The sequence below is a fragment of the Lynx canadensis genome, chromosome E3 (assembly GCF_007474595.2).
Source record: "Lynx canadensis isolate LIC74 chromosome E3, mLynCan4.pri.v2, whole genome shotgun sequence".
In the NCBI taxonomy this organism is placed as follows: domain Eukaryota; kingdom Metazoa; phylum Chordata; class Mammalia; order Carnivora; family Felidae; genus Lynx; species Lynx canadensis.
Window position 1 is genome coordinate 1,052,361 of NC_044318.1, and position 27,528 is coordinate 1,079,888.

The 27,528-nt window shown below is 62.8% G+C and overlaps 1 protein-coding gene across 1 annotated transcript in view; it reads right to left on the reverse strand.

Annotated features, from left to right (window-relative positions):
- LMF1 (lipase maturation factor 1) overlaps positions 1-27,528 on the reverse strand; it is a 100,988-nt gene that overhangs the window by 18,426 nt on the left and 55,034 nt on the right. Inside the window, exons 5-6 of the mRNA XM_030300552.2 lie at positions 18,412-18,477; positions 7,627-7,794 (exon numbers count right to left, since the gene is read on the reverse strand). Of these exons, the coding sequence (XP_030156412.1) occupies positions 7,627-7,794; positions 18,412-18,477 (234 nt within the window). The remainder of the gene's footprint in view (positions 1-7,626; positions 7,795-18,411; positions 18,478-27,528) is intronic.

Here is a 27,528-nt window from a genome sequence, read left to right on the forward strand (position 1 = left end):
CAGCCGCCCTCTCGCTGCTGGCCGCCAGCACCCACCTCTGCCTACAGACACTGAGCTGACCCTCGTAGTGCCCGGGGACATGGCCCAGGGGCTCCCCTCCAGGCGTAATTGGTGGAACCTGCACAGGTACCGAGGCACAGTCTCCCCTCTGGCCCCTCACGGCCGTCTCTGAGACCCCAGAGAAACCCAGTCCAAAGCTGCTAATCTTAAAGGAGCCTCACTGGCAGAGAACGTTGACGTTCTCCAGTGTGTCAAGGAGAATAAAAACACCAGGGGAAAGGCAGGGGGATTCTGCTGAGATCTGAGTGGTGCTTCAGAAGGCAACTTGACAAACCCTCGAGGGAAGGGAGACGGGCTGAGCAGCATCGGGGGCTTCCTGCTGGACTTTCCAGAAACCCCCCAAAGGGGAAGGAGACCCGTGTGTCAGAGTGAAAGGGGGCCAGGACACCCCAGTGGAGCAAGGCACAGGCTCACGGGGCTCTGGCGGGCTCTCGTGTCCCAGGCTGAATTAGCAGTAAAGATCGTGTAAGCGTTTAGACTGAAAGATGTCAAACACGTGCAGGACAGGTGGCGTGTGGAGTGGCAGGCTGGAGTCGGAGTGGCACGGGGCTCGCCCACTCAACACGTCGGAACAGAGGTTGGGGGAGCAGGGTGGTCGCACGGTTTCTCGACAGCACTTGGCACGTGGGAGGCAGATCACCAGGGCGCAGCCATGGGGTCTGGCCCCAGAGCTGAGAACTGGGCAGAACCACGTGGCCCGCTGTCCTCCCCGAGTTCCGTCTGTAAACACCCAGACCGAGGACGGGGACGCCCCGTCCTGTCTGCCTCCCCGGAACAATCCGATCGCACGCCCTTCCTCCTGTCTCCACCGAGTAGAGCCTGACGGGGACGGGCTGAGGCAGAGGAATGGTAGCTGGCATCCCGCCACGGCCTCCTCATCCTGGAAAAGTGGGGTCAGCCTCTGGGGCCCAAGGCCACCGCCGTCCTGCCTTATCGTCGCTCGGCAGCCCCAGTGGCATCTGGGCGACGGGCTTCTCCGGGCTAAGGGCCCGAGGGGCGGATATAGTGCGGCAGCGGGACGGCGGGGACAGAGCAGGTGAGGCGGCGGTCCCGCAAGCCATGGCGGCCAGTGCCGCGGCACCGCTCCGGCCTCTGCTCTCCCCGGAGGCACTTGGGCGGCCTCAGCACAGGGAGGGAACGCCAGGAGCGCAAGCCTGACTCCGTTGAGGTGTCGGGCGCTCGCCACACGAGTGCTGCAGGGATGGCCCGGGTGCCCTCGGGCCTGCTGCCACTGAGTCACGGGCACGTGGAAGCTCACGCGGGGAAAAGAAGCTAGGCGCCGAGCAGAGACCCTGGTGAGGCGCAGGCCCTGTGAGGGCCAGACCAGCCTTGCAGCGAAGGGTATGTCCCACCTGCCCGGGACGGAGAAACGGACCCGTGAACAGTTAGCCGCTCGTCAGGACAGAGAACTCAGCACCGAGAGGACGCTCACTAGCACGGCCCGTGGTGGCCGGCGTCCGGTCACCTCTGCAGACACGCTGCCACCGCTGGGATGGAATGGGAGTAGGATCACATGAGAAAATCTGCAACGAGGAGGTAAGAGCATTGAAGCAGCTACTGTGAGTAAAGTAAGGAATTGATGAGAAAACGTCGTCATGATTAGGAGAACTAGGAAAACTACGTAAAAGAACCAAACGCACTTTGAGAGTTTAAGAGGTCACATGAGAGATGGAGAATTCACCGCAAGGACTTCGGACAAACGGACGCGATAAAAGTCCGCCGAACTGCTGGAACAGAGCAGGGGCCGCCTTGTGAACGGAGGCCCAGACCACCGCGGACCAAAGTGCAGCCCCCAGGGGCACGGGTCTGTCACACCCGGGGAGGTGTGGCAGTAAGAATATCAGGAAGGCAGGTGCAAACATTCTAATTTGACGACAGTGCTGAGCACACCGATGAGAGGAGCCCAAGGAAACACAGGCGCGCTTCGCTTGTGGGAGCCTCACCAGCAGGCTCACGACGCCAGCAGGAGCCGGGGTCGCAGCGGTGCGAGTCCACAGTGGAGACCCCTGGGCATCGTGTGTCGGGCTCAAACGCCCACGTGACAGAGCAGTCCTGGAAGGTGGCCGGAGTCCAGAGCCGGCTGCGGCCTGTCGGAGCACCGTTCCAGCAGCACAGCTCCCGGGAGACCTGGGTCTGTGCCCTGGGGGGGGGGGGGGGGGGGGCAGAGTCCGCAACGGCCATACGTGCGTGAATTATTAAATATGTCTTAAATTTCCTTAAAGGAGAATCGTTCGGGCAACAAACGACCCTGGACCGTGGCGTGCCTGCCGAAAGGAGGGCTGCTGGCCCGCAGTGGCGACGGGCCGTTCGTGCTGGCCGCCGGCCGCAGCTGCAGTGCCCGGGGCGGGAAACCTGCGGGTGGCTGCCGGGGGTGTGACGGACCCTGCTCTTCCCGCTTCTGTGCCAGATCGCCGGTGTTTTCCACTTGAGTGCCATCAAGAGGCTTTGCTGGCCACTCCCTCTGCCGTGCCCTAACCTGAGGCTTCCTGGAGGGGCAGACGGCTCAGGCCACGGGGGCCCACAACCCCATCCGCCCAGAGTGAACTGGGGTTTGGTGGCAACGCCCGGGCGGACCCTCCCTCCCCAGCTGCTCAGCACAGGCCGGGCCATCTCCTGTGGGGCCCTCGCTCCTGCTGCAGACTCCCCGAAGAGGGGGACGTTTGCAGCCAGCTGCCCCCTCGCGGGTGATCCCCAGAGGCCCTGAGGCCTTGCCTGAGGCTTGAGACGCCGGCCGCCTTCTGAGGCTCGCTGGTGCCCCTGTGTGGCACCGTTAACTTTGGCAGCTGGGGGCTCTGAGTCTGCATCTGGGGACACGGGTCCTGTCAGCCCAGACCCGGTCCTCTGCCTGGTGACCAGCATCTCCAGCCACATGTGAGAATAGGGGCTGCGTGGGACCTGCCCCGGGGAGGGCCACTGCCGAACAGCTTGCGGGGAACCAAGCGGCTCCGCTGCGGGTCACGGTCGGTGGCCAGCCATCCCACCCCTGGCGCCACCTCCTGGCCCTTGGGCTCCCAGCGCACCCCCGCCTTTGGAGTCGGGATGGGGCGTGGGGAGGCTCTGCCCTGATGCTTCCCCATGGGCCACCCCCCTCCCGCGCAGGCCATGGAGAGGAGGAAATGTCAGGAAGAGGCCCACAAGTCCATTATCCAGAATGTTCCGGCCCCACAGGCTTCTGACAATTTTGTCTGGGTCAGAGCTGGGGAGGATGTGCTGAAAGGCTGGCAACAGGCCCAAAGTGACCAGAGGCCTGGCTGTCCCTTGGTTCCTATCTTGGTGGGTCTGAGTAGGGCAGTGGCACAAACCTGTTTCTCACCTACCTGCGCCCCCCCCCCCCCCCCCGTGCTGGTCACCCTCCTGGGAGCCCACCTGGGGTGTCCTGACCCGGAGAGCTAGGGTGCCACAGAGCGCGACGTTGGGTATGAAGTCTGCTTCTGACAAAGCAGCAGGAGCCCTGAGGCTGCAGAAACGCACGCTCCTGGCTCACTCCCCTCGTCCCTCCTCCCATCCATCGGGATGGTTACTTTTAATAAGAAAAAGGGAATTTGGCGTACGTGGCCCCAGTGTGCTGAGGGGACACCACTGCTGCAGCCTCTCCTAAGGGACAGTGAACGGATCACACTGTGTTTACGGCGGCAACAGAGCCTGAAACATGCCTGCAGGTCACCTTGTGGGCCGCGGGAGACCAGACCTGGGCCGGCAGCCCCGCGTGCTGCCCCCCCGGGGGCCAGAGGGAAGCCCCGGAGAACACTCAGGATGCTGAGCCGTGCGCATGGGATCCTGGGCTCAGGAGACGCTGAGCAGGCGGTCCGGTGATGCAACAGACATCAAAGGAAAGGGGTTTCTGGAACTCCCGTGCCGGGCTCTCAGCTCCCAGTCTCAGAGAGGATACCCGTGCTTGTAGGTGACTTGCTGTGGCCAGGACCCCAACTCTGGCTCAGGGGCTGGGGGAGGCAGCTCTCTGCGCCCGCATCCCTGGTGAAGGCCCCCAGTGTGACACGTTCCCGATTCTGCCCAAAGTCCTAGAGACCGGAAGGAGCAGGACACCGTGGGAGGCGGAAGAGACGGGTGTGGGGTGAACGACTGGTCTCTGTACTGACCAGGAGCCACGTGCCTGGCAAACCCCCACTCCCATGCTAGGAGGGGTGCCCCCCTGCCAGGGTCTCTCCCTGAGGCTTGAGGTGGCAGAATGGGGGGGGGGGGTGTCCGGGACCGCGCAGTTCAGCTCTCCTGTCGCCTCTCACGTGCACCTCTCCAAGGAGACAGCGGACCGGTGGCGTTGCAGAACCCTCCGGAACAGCTGTGTAAACTGAGCGTGGGAGGAGGTGAGCATGCTCACATCCTCAACCCTTCCCCGAAGGAATGAACGGAAACAAACAGAACCAGAGACGCCCCTCAGTGTGTCGGGTGCAGAAACGGGAGCGTGGCCCCCGTCAGGACAACGCGGAAACCTTCGGGTGGGCGTGCCCACAGCGTACCGCTCGCTGGGGTGACCGGCACACCCGCTCCCGCCCGGAGACTGCGCCCTGCGGCCCCCCCAGCCTGAGACCCCACGCTGCCTGGGAGGGGGCCGGACGCGTCGCGGCTGGACCAGCTGGCCATCCATCCTCCCTGCTCCAGGGAGCTGGGGCCCAGCCCCTTGGGGACATCAGACCGTGCCTCGGAGGAGAGCCGCCGTGCTAGCGTTATGCTGCCTTGTCTGGCGCACGGCATGGCACTAGAAGGGGGGACACTGGGGACCTGCCCGGACTACAAGCAGAAGGGCTGGTCTTGTAGAATAATGCCCAGAACTGCAGGTCGGGAAGGTCCGGCTCTGGCCTCCCCTGCCCCGCGTTCCTGCGCCATCGCCGTGTGCCGTTACGCATGCAGGCGGCAGAGCCGAGAACAGGGTCGAGACCGGCCACGTGGCCTGAGACCCTCTGCTTGCAGTGGAGACGCCGGTGCCCCAGGCCAGGACTCGGACTTGCGGCCCGGCCGGGTCCGGCAAGCTGGCGCCGGTCCTGACGCAGGACTCCCGCCAAGCACTCCGTGAACGGACAAGGGCGCTTCGAGGGCCCTGGTTCTGCGGGCAAGTGAGGATCTCTCAAATCCCGCTCTCAAGGCGCCGAAGCCCCTCCGTCCGTTCTACTAGCGCAAACCTCCCACCCTCATCCGGTCAAGTAACGGGACGGTGTGCTTTCCTCTTCCACTCGTCAAACCCTGGCTTCGGGGTTTTGGAGAGAAAGCAGTAGGTGCAAGCTGGTCTCGCGGGCCCAGGCAGGTTTACAGCCTGGAGAGGGTCCCGTGGTCCACAGCCCGGAAGAGCAGCCGAGGCGGCGGCTAATTAAGGCCCCACAACGCCGAGCGGTTCTCCGGCACCATGGTAACCCTGACGCCAAGCGGGCTGTGCTGGCCAGGGTCCTCTGAGTCGCCTTGGAATGGGGAGGGGGAAGGTCTCCTGTGGGAGGGGACAGGGGAGCCCACTGGCCGGGCATCCTTGGACAGCGGAGGAGGGTCCAGCACGAGGTGGCGCCCACACTGGCGGACGCTCTCGGGGATGCTCCGCCTCTGCCCGAGGCCGCCTCCTGCTGACTTGGGGCCGTGGGACCACGGGGCTCAAGTGCGCATGGGCAGGCGTGATGCGCAGCGCCCCTGCCGGCCTGGGCGCGTCCCTCATCAGAGGGTGGGGGAGCGGGGGTCACGGGCCCGGCCACGCTCATTGTGACCGGGGTGTCACATGAATGCAACAAGTTCACGGACAAGGGGACCCTCCGCACTCAGCTTTTCTGTAAGTCCAAAACCGTTCTAAAAAAGCGTATTAAAAAAGCAGAGCCACCGAAGCACTGGAGGGCCGGAGCAGAGCCTGGGCGGCCGTGGCAGCAAAACAGGGAGGAAATTCAGACTTTTCAGTCTGTGCAAAGAGCATGCGTTCAACCCGCAAGAAGCCACGTGTGTAACTCAGAGAGAAATAATGGAACAACAAAAATAGTTCAAGAAGGCTGAAAGGAACAAAAGGAAACCCAAAGACGCAAAAACAAGTCCAAAAACACCAGTTGAGATACGTGCACTTGTGACTTGAGAACGTGTCTTGCCTCCGCTCGGAAAGAAACCTCTCTGCTGTGACCAATGGCCCAGTTCCCAGGAAAACGTTTGCTGCTAAATCTGCCTTCGGGACAAATGCAAACCCGGCCTGTCCAGCAGCCCCCCAGGTGCCGCCTCTGCCCCGTGGCCGCCTGCCCTCGCGGAGCCGCCCTGGGGGCGGACGGGCCGCCACTGGCGACGGACGTCATTCCCTGCGGCCACACCAGATGCACACGGATACCGGCAAGTTATTCCCAGGGACGTGTCGAAGTACACGTGTGGCAGAGCCGCGTTCACCCGAGGATGTGAGACTGGCTCAGCGTTCGCGGCCTTCGTGCGACTCCCCGTGTTACAGCTTACGGGAGGGGAGGCCCTCTCCCAGCTGCTGGACAAAAAACCGCTTGCTGAAATTCAGCATCCACTCGGGACCCGTAAAACCCAGAACAAAAGCAGCCGGAGCGCGTACTGCCTCAAGGGGTGAGCGAGCAGAGGGACAGGCGAGCAGAGGGACAGGCGACGAGCGCAGGGGCAGTCGGACGTGGCCGATACGTGCAAGTCAGCGCTGTGTCTGCACCCCAGCAGCAGAGAGCAACACGGCTGAGAAAACTTGTGCCGACAGGATCAACTTGAGTGATGCGTCCGGCAGGAAGCCACCCCGGTGGGTATGAGACACTCTGCTGTGGACGACCCGCACCGCAGGCGCCGGAAGGCAGGGCCTTCGTGAAGGTGGCGGCTCTTGCCGTCGGATCCCACTCCCCCCGTCGGATCCTCACCCACCAGAACGGCCAACGGAAAGACCGACCGGAGCAGAGTTGGCGAGGAGGCGGGACGAGCGGGCTCACGTGCCGGAGGGAGAGGAGAGGACGCGTCCCGCGTGACGTCGCACCCGCCTGGGACACGGACTCCCATTTGTCTGTGACGGTGAAAACCTGGAAACACCCCGGATGGTACAGCTGCAGGACGTCCGCACCGTGGGACACACTCAGTAACCGAGGGAGCACAGCCCAAAGCACACCGCCACCACGGCGCACCCCAGGGTCTGGAGCAGGACGGCCAGGCCCCGCGCCCCTCCGTCTGGATAGGTGTTCCCAGGAGCACTCTCACGTGGCACACACACGGGACCGGTCGTTGTCCGCGAGGACAATAAATACGACGTAGGAATTGGAAGTCCCCACAGTGTTTTTCCTGGGGATCGACAGGTAGATGCCCACGTTTAGGGAAAGGAGAGGTCCCGGATGGTCAGCGCCCCAGGGGAGGCAGGTGGTGGAGCCCTTGCCCACCGCGGAGGGGCCCCGGAGCCGGGGGTTGAGAACAGCTGTCCGCGTGGAAGTAGACCACCACCAGCCCTTTCCTTGGAGACCCGACGTGCAGCTCGCACGTGAAAGGAACCCCATAGAAGGCACCACGGAGGGCTTCCCGGTCGCACGTCCTGGGCCATGTGCCTCGTTCCCCCAGCAGAGCCCGCGATCTCGGGGACAGTTACAGGGGTGACGTCGGCCGTGGGCTCACCTGGAACAGGATCTGTAAGGCCCCGTGGAGGATGCACAGCCGCCGTCCAAGGAAGATGAAGAAAGGCACCACGAGCTCCAGGAAGTGGTTGCTGAGCGTCTCAAAGCGGTGGGCCCACCAGGGGGACTGGTGCAGGAGGTAGGCCATGGGGTTGGGCACCGGCTGCGTCTGGGGAACAGAAGCAGGCCCGTCAGCCAAGTCTGGAGCTCTGCCCACAGGGGACCCCTGCCCACGCAGCACCCACCGGCGGGCCCAGAAGCACAAGGGGGTTTTTAGGGGAGGGAGAGGTCTGGGAACATCCTGGCCGGCAAGGGCACAGGGGAGGCCGGTCCTGTGGCCCTTTCTCCAGCGGCTCACGTGCTGGCGGCGGGGGGCGGCGGTACTGAGGACCAGCGACTGCTCAGGGTGTGCATCGCCATCCCCTGCCTGGTCTCCTGTAGCTTCTGACGCTGACCCATCGTGGTGCCCTGACGGTCCTGGTGACCTAGGAGCTCAGGTCTGTCCTGGCCAAAGGGACGGGGCACCGGGGGAGCCCATGTTTCGGGCCAGCGCTCGCACGCGGGAGGTTTCTGCTCCGAGGCTGCCGGGGGTGGGCGTTCCGGCCCTGTGTGTGTTCCCGGGAATGGCCTCCGCACACGTGTGAGGGGGGCGGGTGTGCACATCCCACGAGGCCTGTGTGTTGACTCAGCCGCGGTGCTGGCCGTCCCAGGGCCCGGCTCACAGGCCCTACGCCCCTGACCTCAGGGGCCCCATCTTCCCTCAGACCCCTGGCAGGAGAGGAGGCTGGGAGCAGGCCACGCGGAAGGCTGTGTGCCCTCCTCACACACCCGCGCAAGCTCCACAGGTTCGAACACCAACCGGAGCCCTCGGATTCCAGGAAGGGTGTGTGGCCCACGATGGAGCGGGTGTGGGGGAGCCCGGCCCAGGCGAGGGGACTTGCTCCTTCCCTTGCTGCCGCTGGGCGTGCGCAGGCCGTGTGCCAACGCTCTCTCTCTCTCTCTCTCTCTCTCTCTCGAGGATTCGCGCTCACACTCCCCGCACGCACACCTCACACGAGGACGTCACCATCAGAGGGGGAGGCTGGGGCCAAAGGGACAGACGGACGAGAGCGGCGGGGCCGGTGCAGTTCCAGCTTTGAAACTCTGAAGATGCTTCTGACGCTAAAGGACTTCCTCGTCACAGGTGATTTAGGCCAGAGGAGGAAGTATTCGTCTGTAGCTGCTGCCGGGACCCCGCGCCCACCTGCTCCCCAGTCCCGAGGTGCCCTGGCGTGGCACCTGTGTGGTGTGGACACCAGTTCCTGTCCCTCTGTCTGTCGTGAGTGGGCAGAGGTGGGGACTGCTGGTCCAAGGACGCCAGCCGCATGCTGCCCTGGACACGCAGGGTGGCGGGATGGGATGAGAGGCCGCGGGAGTGGGTCGCGAACACAGCGGCCCTCGGCCGCCCCGCCCCCTGGCTCAGGCTGGGGGCAGCTCCTGGCCGGACAACTGCCGGGGAAGGGCCACCGTCCCATCTGGGAACACTTTTCTTGCTTTCCATTGGACACACTTTCTGGCTCAGAGAAAAGTCGGTAGAATAGGAAAGAGACTCCCTGAACGGCACTCTTCCCCACCTCGTGTGCTTGGCCCCCTCAGTGCTTGAGCGTGAAGGGTGAGCTGTCTCGGTCACAACCAGGGACGGTTGACTCAGGTTCTTCCTGTTGCCCGGCAGGATGTGTTTAACAAAAGGCGACCCAGCCCCCAGACTCTCTAGACCCTCGTGTGAATCTTAGACACAGACTAGCGCATCTGCAGGGTGTCCCTCACGGTAGATGTGGGGCTTGCACTTCGGGCAGGAGGCCGAGGAGGGGACGGGCCTGTCCCCGGGGGCCTGAGGGGACCATGTGCCTTAGCATGGCCGTTTCCACCTGGACCCGGTTAGGGGGTGTCGGCCGGGCCGTGCCCAGCACTTTGGGGCCGTGGAGTTCCCCACCCCCGCCTGCATTCCAGCATCCTTTGTGGGTTCTTGCCAGAATCCGTGGCTCTCTTGGCCTCTGAGCCATGACTTCTGGGTCCGCCGTTCCTCCTCATTGGTCAGTTGGTGTTCCACCGCAAGGGAGACCTGTCCCTCCGGCCCAGCTGCCTGTGCTGTGCGGGCACGCGGGTCCTTCGCCGTCACTTACTGCAGAGACGCTCCTTACCTTCTGGCCCTGAAGACGCTGCCGCCCCTGGTTCAGGTACGTTCCCTTCGATGGGAGCCCGGCCTGGGCACGCGTGTCACGGGCTCTGGGCCCTTCGGTGGGCCCAGCGGGAAAACCGAGTGTGGCTCCGTCCACACCCGTCTAGCTCACAGCTCTGCGTCTACGCGTGTTCCGAGCAGACGTCTGCAGCCTGGGGCAGCACCCCACGGGCCTCTCCCCGTCTGTCCCAGGGGCTCTCAGCACGTGACACGTGTTCCCACCTGTGAACAAGAAGGGCGCACCTGCCCGCACGGCCTCGGGGCCTTGTTTGCTTTCTCCAGGTCCCCCGGCCCTCAACCCCGGGTGCGGCCGACTCGGACCCTCCGTGGCCCAGACACGCGGTGGCAGGCGTGTGGGTGGGGCTCCCTGGGCCCCTGAGCGAGTACAGCACGTGTGCCCAGGATGCGCCTTCCTCTTCACGATCATCTGGGGTTTACGGCCCACGGGGCCCCGCGGACAGGCCGCCCCCGGCCCCTCGTCCTTCACAGTGGACCGTCCAGCACTGAGCAACAAGCACAAGGAAGTCTCTTCTGCTGGGCCCTTCCAGACAAGCCTCGCTCACGGCCTCCAGCTGGTGACAGGACACGGAGACATGTTTCTACTTGGCCTTCAGAGAGGTCAGTCCTTCAGAAGTCACCGCACCAGGGGGTCACATCTGCTTCTCCGGAGGTGTGGGCCCTCCTGCGATCTGCAGAGGTCCCGGCGACAGCTGTCCGCCTTCTGGGACCCCCTGCTCCTGGGGAGATGGGGGAGAGAGGCCAAGTTCCTCACGGAGTCATGCTGCAGGGAGAGGCGCTGAGCGTCTCATCTGTTCCTTCCCTCGACGTGCAGGTGGGAGTGAGCCCGAGGCGCGGGCGGTGGTCGCTAAAGTGTCTTCCTGGCAGAAACAAACTGTCTGGGTCGGGGGTGAGGCCGGCCAGCCCCCCAAGGCCCCGCCTCCAGGCCCTGCAGCGGCCAGGCCACCGTCAGCCGCCCAAGGCAGGCTCATTGTGTTCCTGGCAGGGGGCGCCCAGGGCGGGGCTGCCCCCAGTTGGGGGCTCCATGTTCTTTGCCAGTTTTCATTTCTTGAACTTCGTGTTTATCTCTGGTTGGGGCAGATTTCTGGGAACCGCATCTCTGGGACAAGGGACTGTTTCCTGGGGTTTTGTGAGTAATTGCGTGTTCTCAGCAGAGGTCAGGCAAGACGCGTCTTCTCAGGAGGGCTGAGCTCGGGGCCTCCCCAGCTGGCAGCCCACCGACGCCACCTCTGGGTCATGCCCGCGGCAGCGGGAGCCTCGACAGGACAGTGGTCAGGGACCCTGTTGGGGTTTTGAGAAGGTTGTGACCTAAATTTGTAATAAACTTGGACAGCTGTTGCAAATTCCCGTTCCTTCGAGTTTCTGTGACCTTACTTATCGAGAAGCAGAGACACATGCTCAGTAGAATCATCTGCCGCTTGGCGCGGCAGGGGGCAGCGGGTTGGTGGGGGGACGGGGCCCCAAGTCTGCAGGTGTGAGCCACAGAGTGGGCCCCGTGCCCTCCACCTGGCTTCTCTGCCACACAGAAATGAGAACAAGTACTGTGACGGGTGTCCGACACCTCCCACGACAAGTCCTTGAGAGGATGGCTCCCTTTCCCAAGGCCCCACACCGCTGGCCGAAGGCTCACGCTCCTCCCGTGGGTGGCTGTGTCTGGGCCTAGGGGCTGGGAGGGTCCCGAGGTCTCCCTTCTGCAAGGCGGAGACAGAGTTTTATTTTTGTTTGCACTGATGCTGGAAAAGACCACTATGTCATAAAATCCGGTTGTAAACCCTGGAGGTGGCTGGAACGTCGCACCCCATAAAGTAGTGGCAGGAGGGCCTGCTGTGCTCACCACCGCAGCCACAGCTCGTTAGAGAATCGTGGCCGAGTGTCCTGAGCTCGGCCCAGCTTGCAGGCCGGGGGATGGTCAGCTGGGGGACCCGTGGGTCATTTTACAGCTGGGTCCCTTAAAAAGATAAATTTTTTTTAACGTATATTCATTTTTGAGAGAATGAGAGTGCACGTGGCAGAGGGGCGGAGAGAGAGGGAGACGCAGAATCCGAAGCAGCTCCGGGCTCCGAGCTGTCAGCACAGAGCCTGATGCGGGGCTCGAACCCACGAACTGTGAGGTCCTGACCTGAGCCGGAGTCGGACGTCCAACCGACTGAGCCACCCAGGTGCCCCCCAAAAAGACACTTTTAAAAAGGAAAAACGTGAGGACAACACGAAGGGTGATGAAAAAACAGTTTCAGGATTTGGGGAAAGCGACGTTCCATCCTGTCGGTTCCAACGCCCTCCTCTCCAGGCCCTCAGTGAGAAGCGTGAGGACAGAAACGGCTTTTTCAGCCCTTTTCCCATTTTAGGGACTACGAATTATGTGCGTGAGGTTTTAATGAGAAGAGGAACGTGCGTAATCCTTGTCTCAAAAACAAGTTTTGAAAACCCTCGAGCTGCACGTACTCTGGTTCAACAGAAAACCCCGGTCGCACCATCACTGCCAACCCGGGACGCGCGCGGCTCGCAGAGCCCGGGAGGTGAGGTGTCCGCCCCGCGGTCTCAAGTTTGCATCTGTTTGCGGGGTGGAGGTGTGTCCCCTGGGGACACGGAGGCGTCTCCCTGTGGGCGCCTCCCTGGTGGCAGGGAGTGGACGTCGCTCGCGCCTGTCAGGAGAGGGTCTCGGTGACACCGGGAGATGTACCGTGTTCTCTCACACAGCTGGCGGCTGGCCTGCTGCGGGCCCCGACGTCAGGGCTGAAGGCTCCGTCCCTGGTGACGCCAAGGCGGACACGGGTGCCACGTGTGTGCTCATCTTGGGAGCTCAGACCCCCTGAGGCCGCCTCCGCTTCCCGCCCGATGACGGGGGCGGAGAAGGAAACAAAGCGAGCTGCGCACACGGGTCCGGGACCGTCCTGGCGCCGGGTAGAAGAGCACGACACACCGGGGGTGGCTGTGGCGGCTTCGCAAGACATGGGGGCTCTCATCCCGCCCGAGCCCGGGTCCCAGCAAGAGGGCGCTGGAGCCACGTCCCTCAAGGACCGGAACAAGTCTGTCAAAAACGTCTTTCACCGACAAGGGGGAGAGAGGCCTTCGGATCAAGAGCCCCGCGGCAGCAAACCCGCACCACGGGGTGTGAGGGGCGGCCGCCCGGTGGAGGGAAAGCAGGTGGTGGTCGGAGGGGAGCCCTGGAGACGCTGAGGGCTCGGACAGCCACACGAGGCTGTCTTTCCGATATAACGTGCGATCTCTAAAGGCCGATTTGACTGGACAACAACAGTAACGACGTGGCCCGTGGCTCCTGTAACAGGACGCGTGCGACAGCAGCAGCGGGAGGCTCGGGGAGAGAGCGAGCGCGTCACTGTCCCGGTCCTAGCTGTGACGTATGACAGACTCCCACGGCAAGCCCTCAAATTACCACGGAAACGGAAACAAAACGATTGTAGCTAATGAGCTGAGAAAAGAGCTGGAAAGGGGTTGTAAGAAACATCCAAGAAATCCAGAGGAAGCGGAAAAAGACACAAGAAGATGTAAAGGACAGCTGGGCGGAACAGCAAACCAGCAGCAGCCACGAGACCGCCGTGACGAACACACAACCGGAAGGCAGTCTGACCAGGTGATGCAACAGGGCCCAACGCCACACACTTCTCACGCGAGGACGCACGTGGGCTGACAATCACAGCGTGGAAGATGCAGGCCGCGCGAACGCCGCTGGCCGGGGGAGCATCGGACCGGCCTACGAGGGAGGGTCATTTCTTCCGGCCCACGTGTCCGCAAGTCCACGATTGTGGTTTCACGGTTCAGCTCCTCTCTCAATACTTGACGGGACAAGTAGACAGACAAAACACGGGGACACAGGGGACGAAACCCCTACTATCCAGCTGGATTTCACGAGCACTCAGCGAATACGGGACAGACACTCCTGCTTTAGGCTCATACGGAACATTCACGAAGACCGTATTCTGGGCCACAAAACAAGTCTGAATACATTTGAAAAGATTGAAATCACATGATATATGATCTCTGACAATAACAAACGGAACTAGAAATCAGTAACAAGGACACTTGCAAAGTTCTCACCTACGCGGGAACTCGGTTATACTAACTGGCCTCACAGAGTTGACACTCTAGTATGCGTGTCACTGATCTGATGAAAACCTTGGGGTTGTTACCAGCTTCAACTTGGGAAGACAGGGTCAAGCCTCGAGGCGCACATGGGTCAGAAGCAGCCCCGAGGGCACGCGGCATGGGTCTATACGAAGAAGGCGCAGCAATGACCTTCGCTGACCCTAAGGCTGCACCCCTGCCTCTCACGGACTTGGTCTGGCAGAGCTCGCCCTTTGGGTGCCCCCAGGGCGTGGGCCACCACAAGCACCCAGCCAGGCTGTGTTCCCCTCCTGTCCCCAGTACGCACAAAATACACTTCCTTCCTGTGAAATCAGGAATGCTGCGGGGGGACAGAGCCTCGACTCCCAACCCACGGGAGCTAACTCAGCCCCCACTTCCATCATGTTAACATTTGTAGCTTTCACAGTAATGTCAGTCTTGAGTCTGGTTCCTTCCAGATTTACGGACCCCTGTATTTAAGGGCGTTTGGTGACCCCCATCAAATTATGGTGTGAACAGCTGGTAACCCAGGTCCCCAGGTGGCAGTTACAGACAGGACCCACTGGCCCGAGACCCAAACAGAAGTCTCCTATGCTGGGGCCGGTGTGCGATGCAGGAGGAAGGTCCTGCTGTGCTTGGTGGGGGCGTTGGTAGAGCGGCCCCAGCTGTGCCCTCGGCTGTACCCGAGGCCGACGGGCACAGCCAGAAAGGGCGTGTGGGCCGTGAAAGACGCTGGTCACCGCTCGGCGGGCCGGCATTCACACGCGCAGCTGACCGAAGCTCGCCCAGGGAGGGAGGACACGATGCCCAGGGTTTAGTGAGCAGCCCCCCATGACACCGCCCAGCCCCGGGAGGACGCCTGGCTGCCTGGGAGGGGCCGGAGGCTCCCACCGGCACTGCTGTCCATCCCTGGGGCCCAGCCTGCCTCAGTCACCCCCTGAGAGCATCCTGGCATGGCCGAGGTCACTGGCACCCGGGAAGGAGCACCTGGTGTGGACCCGGGAGGCCGAGAGCCAAGAATGACCGTAAATAAACATTACAAAAAAATTAAAAAATTAAAAAAAAGTCTCCTGGGTGGCTCAGTCGGTTAAGTGTCCGACTTCAGCTTGTCATGATCTCACGGTCCGTGAATTCGAGCCCCGCGTCGGGCTCTGTGCTGACAGCTCGGAGCCTGGAGCCTGCTGGGGATTGTGTGTCTCCCTCTCTCTCTGCCCCTCCCCCACTCACACTCTGTCTCTCTCCTTCGCTCAAAAATAAACAAACAAACAAACAAACAAAAGCTGGCTTAGGCTCAGGGAGCAGCGGGCAGGCAGTCCCCGCTGGGCTGGGCTGGTGCTCGGGGCCCCGGGAGCGAACACCGACGAGGCAGTGCTCGTGTGGACGGCCTCACGCGCACTCGGAGGGGTAGAGGCCGGGGGGCCCCCGCGTGGCACGGACCCGCCTCCTGAAGGGTCTGCTCAGGCATCGAGGCTCTGAGGCGGACCCCGCAGATGCCCTCAAGCCAGCCGTTCCGCCCAGGCGTGGAAGTCGCGCCTGGAAGCACAGTGGACGTGACAGGCCCCTCGGACGCCCCAGGGACCGCAGGACCTCACAGTCGCGGGAGCCGAACGTGATTTGTGTCCCAGGCGGAAAGTCACCTCTGCATGAAGGACTTTAGAACGAAACCGGTGCTGGCATCTACCAACTGCCTCCCGCGGCCTGAGGTGGGGCACAGATCCGACCCCAGAAGCGCTGCAGGTGGAACCTGGCGGGTGGCCAGTGAGGCGGGAGCCCGTGTGGCTGCTCAGAGACCACACCGCACGCCCGTCCCCGCAGCTGCGGGCAGGGGCCCGCTCAGGCGTGCGCACGTCCAGGGTACGTCCGGGAACTAAAGCATCGTAAAGCTTACGAGTTCAGATCCCGGCTCGTTTGTTCTGGGCAGAGAGGTCACGGGGGGCCACTACCTGAGGTCGTGCTGCTCCGCGTGGGGTGCCACCGTACCTCGCGGCCACCCTGACAGGGAACAGAGGTGTCGGCAGATAGACAGCATTTTCCTTTCCTCCCTCGCTGAGCGCCTGGCAGGGAGGCCATCCCGGGGCCTTTCTCGTGGACGGTTTCACCGTGTAAGAGCCCGTGAGCGCGGGGGCCAGGGCCCCGGGTACCTTCTGAGGGACGGCTGGCTTTGCTGTGGCTGCTCAGGGCCACCGTGAGACCCGCAGGGACCGTGGCTCATCCTGGAAGCGTCCATGGAGGTCACCCGCTCTTTCCTCTACCGAGGCTGATGACACACACGCAGGGGCCCTGCCTGGGCCCTCCTGTGTTCTGAGTCCACCAGGAGCTGCGCCCAGGTCACGGGAGGACGTAGACGGGACACCGCGGGCCGAGGCTGTGGTGTCGGGTGCGGGCCTCTCCTGTCGGCGCTTGGGGCTGGCAGGAGGTCTGCCGACGCACCCCCCCCGCCGCTGGCCTCCGGCTCACTGCCCGGTCTGGGGAGGCAGAGGCTCAGCCCCCATGCTGACGGCACTCCAGGTTCTTGTCTTAGCCGGAAGCCCCTCCCTCCCTTTCACCTGCGTGCCTGTCCCCCCACCCCTGCCGGTTCCCTGGCTGTCCCCTGAGGGTCCCTCCTGTGAGCCTCCCGCCAGCAGTGCCGTGACAGTGAACGAGCTGCCCTCTCTCATCCCACTGCCACCTGCCACCGACTGGGGAGTCCAGGTCACCGAGGACAGGCCGTGTGGCCCCCATCCTTGCTCCAGGCACACAGACAACCTGACGGGGCTCTGCGGGCGGCAGATAGCACGAGGGGTCCCAGCCCCCCCTCCTGACCTGTGTCGGGTGCCCTCACTCCACCTAGCTTCCAGAGCGTGGGGGAACACGATCCACTAGGCAAAAGCTTCTCCTAGACAGTGGGGATGCTTCTGTCCCTGCAAGAGACCTGACCTGGGGGCACAGGCTCCCGGTCTGCGACAGCGGCACTGCAACCAGGGCCCCAGGGCAGCCGCTCCCTTACACCCTGGATTCCACTACGATCGCTGAGCCAAGACTTGGCCTGTCCTAGAAGACGGACTCCCAGCGGCCTTGGCCTCACACCGACATCACGGCTGGCTGGCCCCCTCCTCAAGACGTGGGTCACACGCCCCCGGTCTGCCCAGACCCCTTGCAGGGCCGGAGAGATGCAGGAACTCTGCCTCCCTGCACCTGCCTCCAGCCCTTCTGAGGATGCACGAGGCTGGGACACCTCGCCCACCCCGCGTGCAGGCTCGTCCGGCCCCTCCCTGCTGGCCGAGGTTCCTGCTGACATCGAGACTGAAGTCCCGGGTCCCGCCTCCACTCTGGTCAAGACCTGCGGGCACGCGACGGCAGGTGGTGCCGCGGGGACTCTGGCACATGCCACCTGTTCCTCCTGCTCTGACTCCCTTCCTCTGCACACAGCGGGCAGTCGCGGGGACGCGGCCGGACTGGCTGGGTGGCCCCAGGGGCCCTGGCTCAGCCCAAGGGGCCCCACGCCGCCTCCCTCCTCAGAGCCAGGAACATTTACTGTCTGGAACTTTGTGGCAAGGTGGCTGCAGGACCCAGGGACGGACCCGTGGGCCCGTGGGCAGGAGGGGAGGGGAGTCTGTGGCGCATGTGCCCCGAGGACGGTCTCCTACCCCCATGAAATGCGGCACACGTGGGGACGTCCCTGCCCCGGGCTGGTTGACAGGGGACGCGAAGCCGAACGTGCCTGGGACTCAGAGTCGGCATCTACTCAACACGTCAGGACTGAAAACCCCCAAGGGGCGGAGGGCTGCAAGCAAGCGCCTCGTAAGAAGGGCAGAGCACGTTGCCTTTGCCGTACTGGAGCCGCAAGCCGGGAGCGGGAAACGCGGAAGGAAACGTCCCGACAGGCGCGTGCCAGGAGTGTCACCAAGAGGGACGTGGCACCCGGGACGGCTTCTCTGTGCACACACACCGAATGCTCTCGGGCTAATTCATTCACGGGCCAATGCGGTCCCCGCCCCCCACAAACATGAGCGGTCAGAAGGGACACGAACGTCCAGAAGGGCTTGGACCTGGGTGGGGTTCCAGGGAGGGGTGGGGAACGGGGTGTGGGAGCCTTGGAAACGTGGGCACAGTGGGACTGGGGCCTGCCCCCACGTCCGTCTGCCACGGCTGGGGGGCAGGGCGCACAGTGGAGCACCTCCCAGCCTGGGGTTGCGCGGGGCCAGCCCACCTGCCCGGAGAGGGTGCCCGGGCAGGACCGTGGACAGCGGTGGAGGGACCGGTGCCCAAGGGACCGCCAGGCCCGCAGCCACGGGCACCGGGAGCCCCGTCCTCCGGGACGGAGCCCTCCCCACGTGCTGGGGCACTGCAAGCCACCTCGTGACCTACCCATCACCCCCCACCCCTCCCGAGAAAAAAAGCAGGAGGGGGCAGCCCTGTGAGCCGAGCCGTGGCCTCCAAGAGGCCGCCCCTGTGGCGCGGCGGGCAGGTCCCCTGTGTGGGGCTCACCTCATAGTGGAAGTCCATGCAAGTGAGGTCCCGCCAGCACCGGTCCCCCCGGATCTTGATGAGGCCCTGCCAAGACAAGACAGAAGGACGTGAGCCGCTCCCGAGGACATGCGAACCCGCCACGGTGGGGCCGCCCAAAGGAAGCTTTGAGGGACAGAACTTCTCTCACACCTGAAACACGGACCAGAGAAGACATGAACGAAGCTGTACGAAAAGCCCGCTTGGGGCTTTTCTGTGACTAAGTCCCGTGTTAACGTGTAGAAAACACCGGCTTCCTCCTACAAAGGCAGTTCCTTCTGTGCTTCATGCAAGACTCAGCTCTCCTTTGCTTTTTTTAGATTTTTTATTTTTTAAGTAATCTCTACACCCAACATGGGGCTTGAACTCCAACCCAGAGATCAAAAGGCCCAGGCTCCTCCAACTGAGCCGGCCAGGCACCCTGAAAACAGGTTTTCTGAGCATGACTGCAGGAACGCGGTTGGGAGGCTTTAAAAACGGACGGGTTGGAAAAGCCACAGGCCCCGGGTCTGCATACGCTTCTATGGACGCAGAGGAAGCTGGGCAGGAGGGGACGTCCCCACCGCCCCCACGAACAGCAGGTCTGAAGCGTGCCCAGGGAGCGGCTCAGCTGCCGGGCACGCAGGGGAGAGGCCGTGCAGGGAGGGCCGCCCGTCTGCAGCCTCGGGGACCACAGCGGCTCGTCTGTCGGTCGGATGCCTCCAGCCCCGCTTTCTCTTGGGAACTCGCAGCTCCCTGCGGTCCCTTCCTAGGAGGGGGCTGTCCGCTGCCGGCCCTGGAGACCCCGCTTGGGTCCCAGAGATTCTGCTGCGACGTCTCTTACATAACAGCTCGGTTAGAAGGGGAGAAGCCGCACCGACAGAAAGCGGGCGTGGGTTGCGGCTCCGCTTTCCCTCGTGACCGTGGTTTTTACAGCTGCAACAGTTCTGGGCCGAGTACTACCAGCTTCACCCTCCCGCCTACCTCCCTTCCACCCGCCCGCCCGCCTTCCCACCCGCGTAGTCAGCACATAGAACTCAACAGGTCAAGCCTGGCGCAGAAGAGGCCTTCTCTGGCTGCGCTGGGGCAGGCACGTGGAGGGTGCCGAGAAGAGAACCCGGGCCCTGGAGCAGGAAGGTGGGCGGCCCTGGAGAGGCCGGGACAAGCCGCAGGAGGAGTGAGGGGCAGAAATGCCAGGCAGCGGTGTGAGGGAACCCGGGCCGGCAGGTCTGGAGCTGAGCAGACCGGGAAAGGCTGTGTTCGGGAACTCCGAGGGTCCCCTTGGCCTTGGGGTCAGTCAGGTTCGGGTGGGGACGGAGTGGGCCAGAGAGGGACACGAGATCGGTGACGAGGGGCCTCCGCGGCTGTCCAGGCAGAAGGACCATCCAGGTTGGGATGTGTCTGGAACACGGAGCCCACAGGATGGGTGCGGCACGGGGAGCAGCCGAGACTTCGGGCTGGCGGGCGGCAAGGACACGGTAACACCCAAAGGAGCAGGGATGAGAGGCGACACGGGAGTCCCGGCGACACGGGGTGGCCCTTCAGGCTTCCTGACAGACCGAGTTAGCATTGCTCCTGCCGTGCACGCGGGCTTGGCTTACAGATGGTCAGCTTGCACATCTGTCCCCAAGGGCTCCTAGCGCTCTGCTGTCCTAAGCCCCGACCCACTGCCGTCTCTGATGGGGTGCTGGGCTGGGGGGGGGGGGGTCGCGCACACACCCGGCCCTCGGCCACCCTGGCAACCCAGCCTCTCGGCGGCACCTTCCACCCACGTGGAGATGAGCTCTAGGCACCCGGGTGTGCTATTTGAAGACCGGAGTCCCCGTCTTTCTGGAAACTAGGTTTGCTTAGGTCACACAAATGCCAGAGACACACCCCCTGGGCAGAGCTCTGTGGCACATTTGTGTCCGCAGGAAAACCGAGTTCTGAGAAGTCCCGCGTGCCTGCTGGCCAGACCCGAGCGAGCCTGTCCCGGTGATGCGGACGGCCACGAGCTCCCGGGGATCGCGTGCCTGCCGCGGGGCAGGAGAGCAGCCGCCGTCACGCGACAGCCCCGTGAGCACAGCTCTGCTCCCCGCACCCCTTGGAATCCAAGAGCGGGTCTCTTTGGAGATTCAAACCAGGCAAAGAAGAAAAAAACAAAATAATTAAAATGTCATTCAAATTCTAAGTTGATATGAGACACTTAAAAATCTGAAACATTCTTCCGGGAGCAGAGAATAATTATATTCCTCCTCATCCGCTGACTTCTCCCTATAGTGCAGATGTCAGATTTTCCACGGATTTTTTCCTTCCTGAGTGAGCGTCAAAGGAACAAAGACTTCTGTCAGCCTTTTTCAGCCCCAAATTAATTCTGGGGAAAAAAAAAAAAAAAAAAAAGGCTCAGACAAGCCAGTGCCAGGCCAGATCCAAAGAGAGCCGAGTGACCCACAGCCGTCCACCCTTGCTCTCCAGGGAAGGGAGAGTGCAAGGCACAAGAACGTTCCGGGCTCGCTCTCCGGAGTCAGGAGGAGGCAGGGGCACGGGGGGAGGCACCCGGGATGCAGATGGGCCTCTCCGGACGGTCACGGGCCTGAGAACGTGCTTCTGAACCCCCCGTCTGGAGAGGCCAGGTGCAAGGCCTTCCCACAGGAAGGACATGGGCTTCTCCATGCTGCGGCCTTCACTCCTACCCGAGGGCCAGAAGGGGCTCCCGGGCCTGAGCTGCACCTGGGCAGTGGGCCGCCTCCTCCAGGGGGCGCCCACACCCGGGGAGCCCTCTGCGGCAGCCTCATCCTGCGCGCACACGGCACCCCACTCTCTCACCGACGGGCCACTGCCTCCCCACCTGCACACACGGGGGCCACGCCGGCTCCTTCCCTCGGGAGAGGCCTCGGTGACCCTGGGGCCACCCATGCTAACGAGGTTGCGGGTTCGGGAGGAGGCACTGCCCCTCCCGAGAGCAGCCTGGTGGTCTGGGATGCCACTCGGGCTTCCCGCCACCCCTCTCCTCTGGGGGCGGAGCTGGGCCCGCAGGACCCCGTGTGCCCCTCAGCAGGCGAGGTGGGGGGATCTGTGTGTCTCAGGTGAGCTTGGGGTTCACAGTCATGGGCCCCCTACGTGGTGCTGGGGGCTCAGGCACACGGCGGGGCCTCTCGGGACTGCCCCGTCTCCACGCCCGCAGGGCCCCGCCAGCACCCTCCAAGACCAAGGGACGGTTACGCAGAGACCACCCGCTGAATCCAGTGAGCTGGCGCTGGCCTGAAACCCGGGGGTGGGGGACTAACGCTGCTTTCCCTCCGCCCTGCCCCCTGGGCCCGAGAGGTCTTGGAGAACGGCCGGGCCTCCGTGTGGGGTCCTCCTGCGGCAGGCTGTGTGACGGGCTGCACAGGACGCAAGGGAACACCACGGGCCCCGTGAGCTGTAGGACTCGATGCCCGTTAGGCCCTGGGTCGTTTGGAGGCGAGCGTCTGGAGATGGAGGCAGAGGGGGGCCGAGGGGCCAGGCTCAGGGCCACGAGCTGGGGCTGAAGCTGGGACCAGAGGTCAGAATACCGCAGAAAGCACTTTCCAGAAACCCCCCACGGCGCCTCTTGAGCCGGAGTCTGAGGTCTGGCCCCCTAGGCGCTCTAGGGAAGGACAGTGCAGCCTCACGGGAAAACCCCTTCCTCCGCCCGCATTAATTCGCTGGAGCAGGTGGGAATAACCGCTCTCCTTTCCGAGCGGGGATCCCAGGACGCGGTGTCGAGGAACTGGCGACATCGGCTTGGGCTCGGCCGTCATGGGGCGGCGCACTGCACCCCATTTAATTACATTTGACGCAGTCTTACTGGAGGCCTCTGACTCCAAGGAGGGCCAGACTTCAAAGTCTCTGTCCTCCCCCCAGCTCAGAAGCTCCCTGCTCCGACCTCCCCCCCCCCCACTCGGAGGTCTGGATGATTCCGGTTTGCTCCCTCAGGGCAGCCACTGGGCCTGGTGGGGGGTGGGGGGGGGAGGGGGGGAGAGAAGCAATCCAAATGCAAATGGAGGAGCTACCCAGTTGTGGCCTCCTCGCAGCCGAGAACGTTCCCTCCCACAGAAGTGACGGAGCCTCCGGAGGAAGAGGCCCAGGTGCGGTTGGGACACGGAGGCGGCAGGCAGCTCGGCTCCGGAGGAGATCGAGACACGTGTGCTCCGCGTGCTCACGGGAAGCTACTGTCCCCCTGCCAGCGAGTGTCACAGCCGCGCACAGGTCTGGACGTGGAGAGCGGCCCCTGCTTGCTCCCGACCCCGCGCCCCACACGTGGCTTCCGTGGACGAGTCTGGTGGCCGCCCTCGCTCTCCGCGGCGGGGGTCCCCTAGGGCCGGGGGTGGCTGCGCGGTTACGCTGCACTCGCTCATCGTCCCCGGGTGTGCGGAGTGTATCGGGGCCGCATCTCGCCGCAGGGGCCGCGTGTAAAACCCCACAATACCCTCAAGTCAGAGGGTGGAAGCTACGACTTACATGGAACGAAACACATCCGAAGTCTCAAGTTCAGCGTGTTCTGACGATTGCACACAATGAGGTACCCCCACCCCAAATAGCAAGCGGATGTCCATCCTGGAGAACGTTCTCTGTGACCCTTTCCAAGCTGGTCTGGGCCCCGCCCGCCTGGACGGAACGGCGGCCAGCGCCGGCTCGGCCTCCCCGGGATCTCACCCCCGCGGACTTACCAGGCTGTGCTCCGCGCGTTGTGGGGTTTATCCGTGTTGCCGCCTTTGGAGCGGGCTCCCTTTTACGGCGGAGCGTGGCCCCTCATAGGAGCGCACCGCCGTTGACCCCTGTTGACGGACCCTGGGTTGTTCCCGGGTCTGGCCGTTCTGAACAGGGCTGACCTGCGGCGTGCGGGCGTGTGCGGCCTCCGTGTGGACGCAGGTCGTCCCCTGTCCCGGCACGGCGCAGGAGAGGAAGGCTGGCTCGCGGGGGCAGGTGCGCGTCTCGCCGGGTGGGACCTGCTAACGGCTGTGCCACGAGGCTGCATCCCTGACCCGAAGTAGCGGGCAGTGTGGGGGGGCGCTCCGGGCCCCGCTTCCCGGGCTCCCGGCCCTTCTCAGATCTGCTTCCTCCCGGTGTGTTCGAGCCGCGTGCCTGCGTTTCTCCCGTGGTTTGCGTATTCTGTGGGTTAATTGTTGCTTGGGCCTGTACACGCTGCAGATATTTTTCCTAGTCTTAGCTTACCTATTCGTTTTCTTCGTGTGGTTTTGCCGATGGAGATTTTTCATATCAGTCAAGTACATTTAGCAAAAAAGTTTTTTTAATGGTTACTGTTTTTTTGTGCCATCGGAGCAGTCTGTGCCTTCCCCAAGATAACTGTGTTATCTTCGGAAAGCTTTGTTTTCCTGGCTTTTATGTTTGCAAAACAAATTCTGTGGTTGCCCCAGGGAGTGACTGGGTTGGAAATCGGTCGACTGCACCTGTGCGGGCACGTTCCCGAGAGGTACTCCTCCGTGTGCCCTTCTAGGAACTTGCCAGTGTCGCTCTTAAATTTAGGTCCGTGGTCCACCTCAAAGTAGGGTCTGGTGCAAACGAAATCCCGTCCAAGCTCATTTTCGTTCCTCTGCAGATTTCCCGTGACTTCGGCACCTTTTGTAAAGAGGGGCTTTCCTTTTTCCATTGACTTGACTCCGTACCCTGGCTGAATATCAGCCGAATAGGGGAGATGTGGTCCATTTCTGGACCCTCTTCACTGGGTCCACTTTTCTAGCTTAGACAATACCACGCTTCAGTTTCAAATTAAGCTGTAAAATCAGGAAGCAGGTGTCCCAGCTTTGTTTTTCTTTTTCAAGATTCTCTTTATTTACATATAAAACTTACAATCAGCATGTTAACCTCTCCAGAAAGCCCAGTGGGACCTTGACAGGAAATGCCCTGAATCTGCACACACATTCGGGTGAAGCAGTCTTCCGACCTGTGAGCGCGGGTCCAAGCGCACGTCACCCGCCACGGACACCCTGCACCTGCCACACACACGTCTTAGGCATCTTCCATCGGGTTTGTGACCACGTATTGGAGGTTTGCTTGATGCAGCTGTAGACGGTATTTTCACAACTTGCTTTTCTAACGGTCTCTTCCTAGTACGCGGAATACGACTTGGGCTTCGCACGGACCTTGCTTCCCGCGTCCTCGCTGAGTTCACGTGTTCATTTTGCTAGTCGGTTTTTAGATTCCACTGGGTTTTCAGCCCATTGAATCAAGGGGTGTGAACAACACCTTCCTTTCTTTTCTTCCAGTCTTTATGCCTTTTCTTTTTCCCGTCTTCCTGCACCAAGACTTCCAACGTGACGCTGAGAGCGGCGGCGAGAAGAGACGCTAGCTGGGTGTGAAGGCTCCCGTTCCTCTCGAGCAAGGACCGGTGGCTCGGTCTCAGATGCTGTGCCCCCAGGACGTCCCCCCGCTGCCACGAGCCAGTGTCAGTCTGTGTCGCGTGCTTTTCTCACAGCTGCTGCTTTACGCTGTTACTGTAGGGAACCGTGTCCGTTGATTTTCAAATGTTAAACCACCCCGCGTTCCTGAGAGAAACCAGGCGTTGTCATTGCCAGAATCAAACTGACGGGTGTTTTGCTAAGGGTTTCTGGGTCTTTGCTCCTGGGGGTACTGGTCTCTTTTGTTCCTTTCTGTGATATCCTCATCAGGCTTTGTTTCATTGTATCAGTCATGTAAAACAACCTGGGAAGTGTCCCCCCCCCCCCCCCCCCCCCCCGCTTTCCAAGAGAGCCTGCCATCGTTTCTTCCTGAAGCGTCTGGTAGATTCCACCAGGGAAGCCATCTGGGTCCGCGCTTTTCTCCCTGGAACGGGTTCTGGTGACGCATTCCGTGTATTTAATAGACACAGAGCCGTTTAGGTCTCCCGTCCCCCTCAGCTTTGGGAAGCTGCATTTGGGAAGGAACGCGTCCGTTCTGTTCCGTCTACGCTGTCGAGTTCATCCCAGGTGACTCGTACTGCGTCTGAGCAAAGCGTCTTCTCACAGTACGGATGATCGCAGCCTGGCCGTGGCCCCCGGGTCTGCCAAAGTGACCTGAAAAATGCAGGACCACAGGCCTCGCTCTGGTGGCTAACATACGGCTTTTTCTCTTGTGTTAACAGGATAGCAGGGCAGTGTGCCCACGACGAGCACCGGAAGGGTCCCGCCTCGGGTGCCACAGCTGCTGTGAGACACAGCCACGAGCGGGAGCACCCAGCGTGAGAGGCACCGGTGCTCGGTCGTCAGGCACCTGCTGAGGACGGCCTGTGGGAAACACGCTGGCATCTCTCTCCTTCAGGTCCCTGGGGGGTCACCTGCACGTACAGAACAGCAAAGTTCGTGCCTTGCCAGCCTCTGAGAGGTGCCTGGGGGCTCCGGCGCCCGGCCTCCCCTCCTGCCGCACCCTGCGCTCGGCGAACCTGCCAACGACCGCGCCGGCCACCGCAGAGACACGGTTCCCGATGAAAGTGGCTTGTTTCGGCTGCATTTGGTCAGTAAGAAGTGGGGAAGTTTTTTATGAAACTCCCACGAGGTGAACCAGTAATGAAATAATTTAGCACATGGTGTCGGAGGAACTACGGAAAGAATATGTGGAAAAATTAAAGGCGCGCTGACAAAACGAGAGCCAAGAGAAGCAGCCGCACCCCGGCAGTGAAATCTAACGGTCATCAGACCGACTCCTGACCCCCGCGGCCCGGCGTGCACACGCTCCTCCTCGTGGGCCAGCGACCACACCGCTCACGTCACGGCAGGTTCTCACGGAGGAGGGGCCGCGAAGAGCCTCCGCCCGCCTGCGCACCCAGGCCTCCCGCACGCGCAGGGAGGCCGGGGGGGGGGGGGGGGTAGGGAGGTAGGCAAAGGAGATGCTTTCGGTTGTCCGGTCGTCCAGGCCGAGGCCAAGCGTGTGCCTCCCCCTGGTGCCGTCCAGCGCGAAGAGTCCCCGGCGGCAGGGATTCTGCCTCGGCTCCCAGAACTCGGGGCACCCGAGACCTCGGGCTTCGGCCTGGCGCAGGCCGTCCGGCCGGCCCAGGACCTATCAGGGACAGCTGTGGCGCCAAGGCCTGTGGAGAAGCCACCGTGTGGTCCAACTCGGGGAGCGGAAGCTCCAGGAGCAAAGGGCTCAGGCTTCGGTGACAGGCAGCGTCTCCAGGACGAACCCGGCCAGCGCCGACTCATCCACAGACACACGTACCTGTGTCTGTCTTTACAGAAGTTGAGATTTGAGAACAAAGCGAAAATTTTTTAAAGCATGATGAAAGGCAACCTATTAAACACTGACTCAGACACCCACGCCGTTTGCCATTTTCTGCAGATGGAAAGCCTCTCCCCACTAACGTGTTTGGAATCTGTGCCTTTAAAGCCGAAGACTGAGTTGAAACCTGGGAGAAGGGCTCCTGACTCTTGCAGAGAAGCACCGGGTGGGCCTGTGCCACTCCAGCGGGAGGGTACACCCGCGCCTCTGCCCCAAGGGAGGGAGTCCGACGGGGTGGTCGCGCCACGTGGCCGCCCGCCGTCCCCGCAGCTGGCGCGGGGAGCCTGGCCAGGAGGCTGCGTCGCGCGGCTCTAGCTCAGGCCGCAGATCCGGCCAGGCTGACCATCTTTCCAGGGCTCGCGGGCACGCGGTCTTCTCTGCTGCGCGACGGAGAAGCCCCAGGAAAACCTGCCAGCGTGCCGGTCTCCAGCCCTGCCCACAGAGATAGCTGTCTGTGCGACACAGGGGCCGATCGGCCACCTCCCTGGAGGCCCCCGGCGGCTTGCCTCGTCGGGTTTAAAAAAATGATTTACATCCAGGCCCGAAGCGTGTGGCCAAGGAGCTTTGTGCACGGGCACGCCTGGGTGCCTCCCCCGCCAGCACGGGGGACCCTTCCCCGGCCCCCCACGTTCCACTATGCCCCCCCAGTCAGTCCCCACCCCGGATCCTGGCCACACGCTGGCCCCGCCGGTTCCGGAAGCCCCCGCACGAGGAGCCTGACGCGCCGTCTGCGAGGTCACCGGGTCTGCTGCGTGTCGGGACTCGCGTCCCTGTTGTGCCGGGTGCCTTCCATTCCGGGGACTTAGCTCGGTTGGTCCCCATCTTCTTGCCGATGGACCGTGGTTGGTCTCCAGCTCCTGGTGCCGGGGGAGGGTTTTGGGGAGTGCATTCCCAGGCATCCTGAGGACA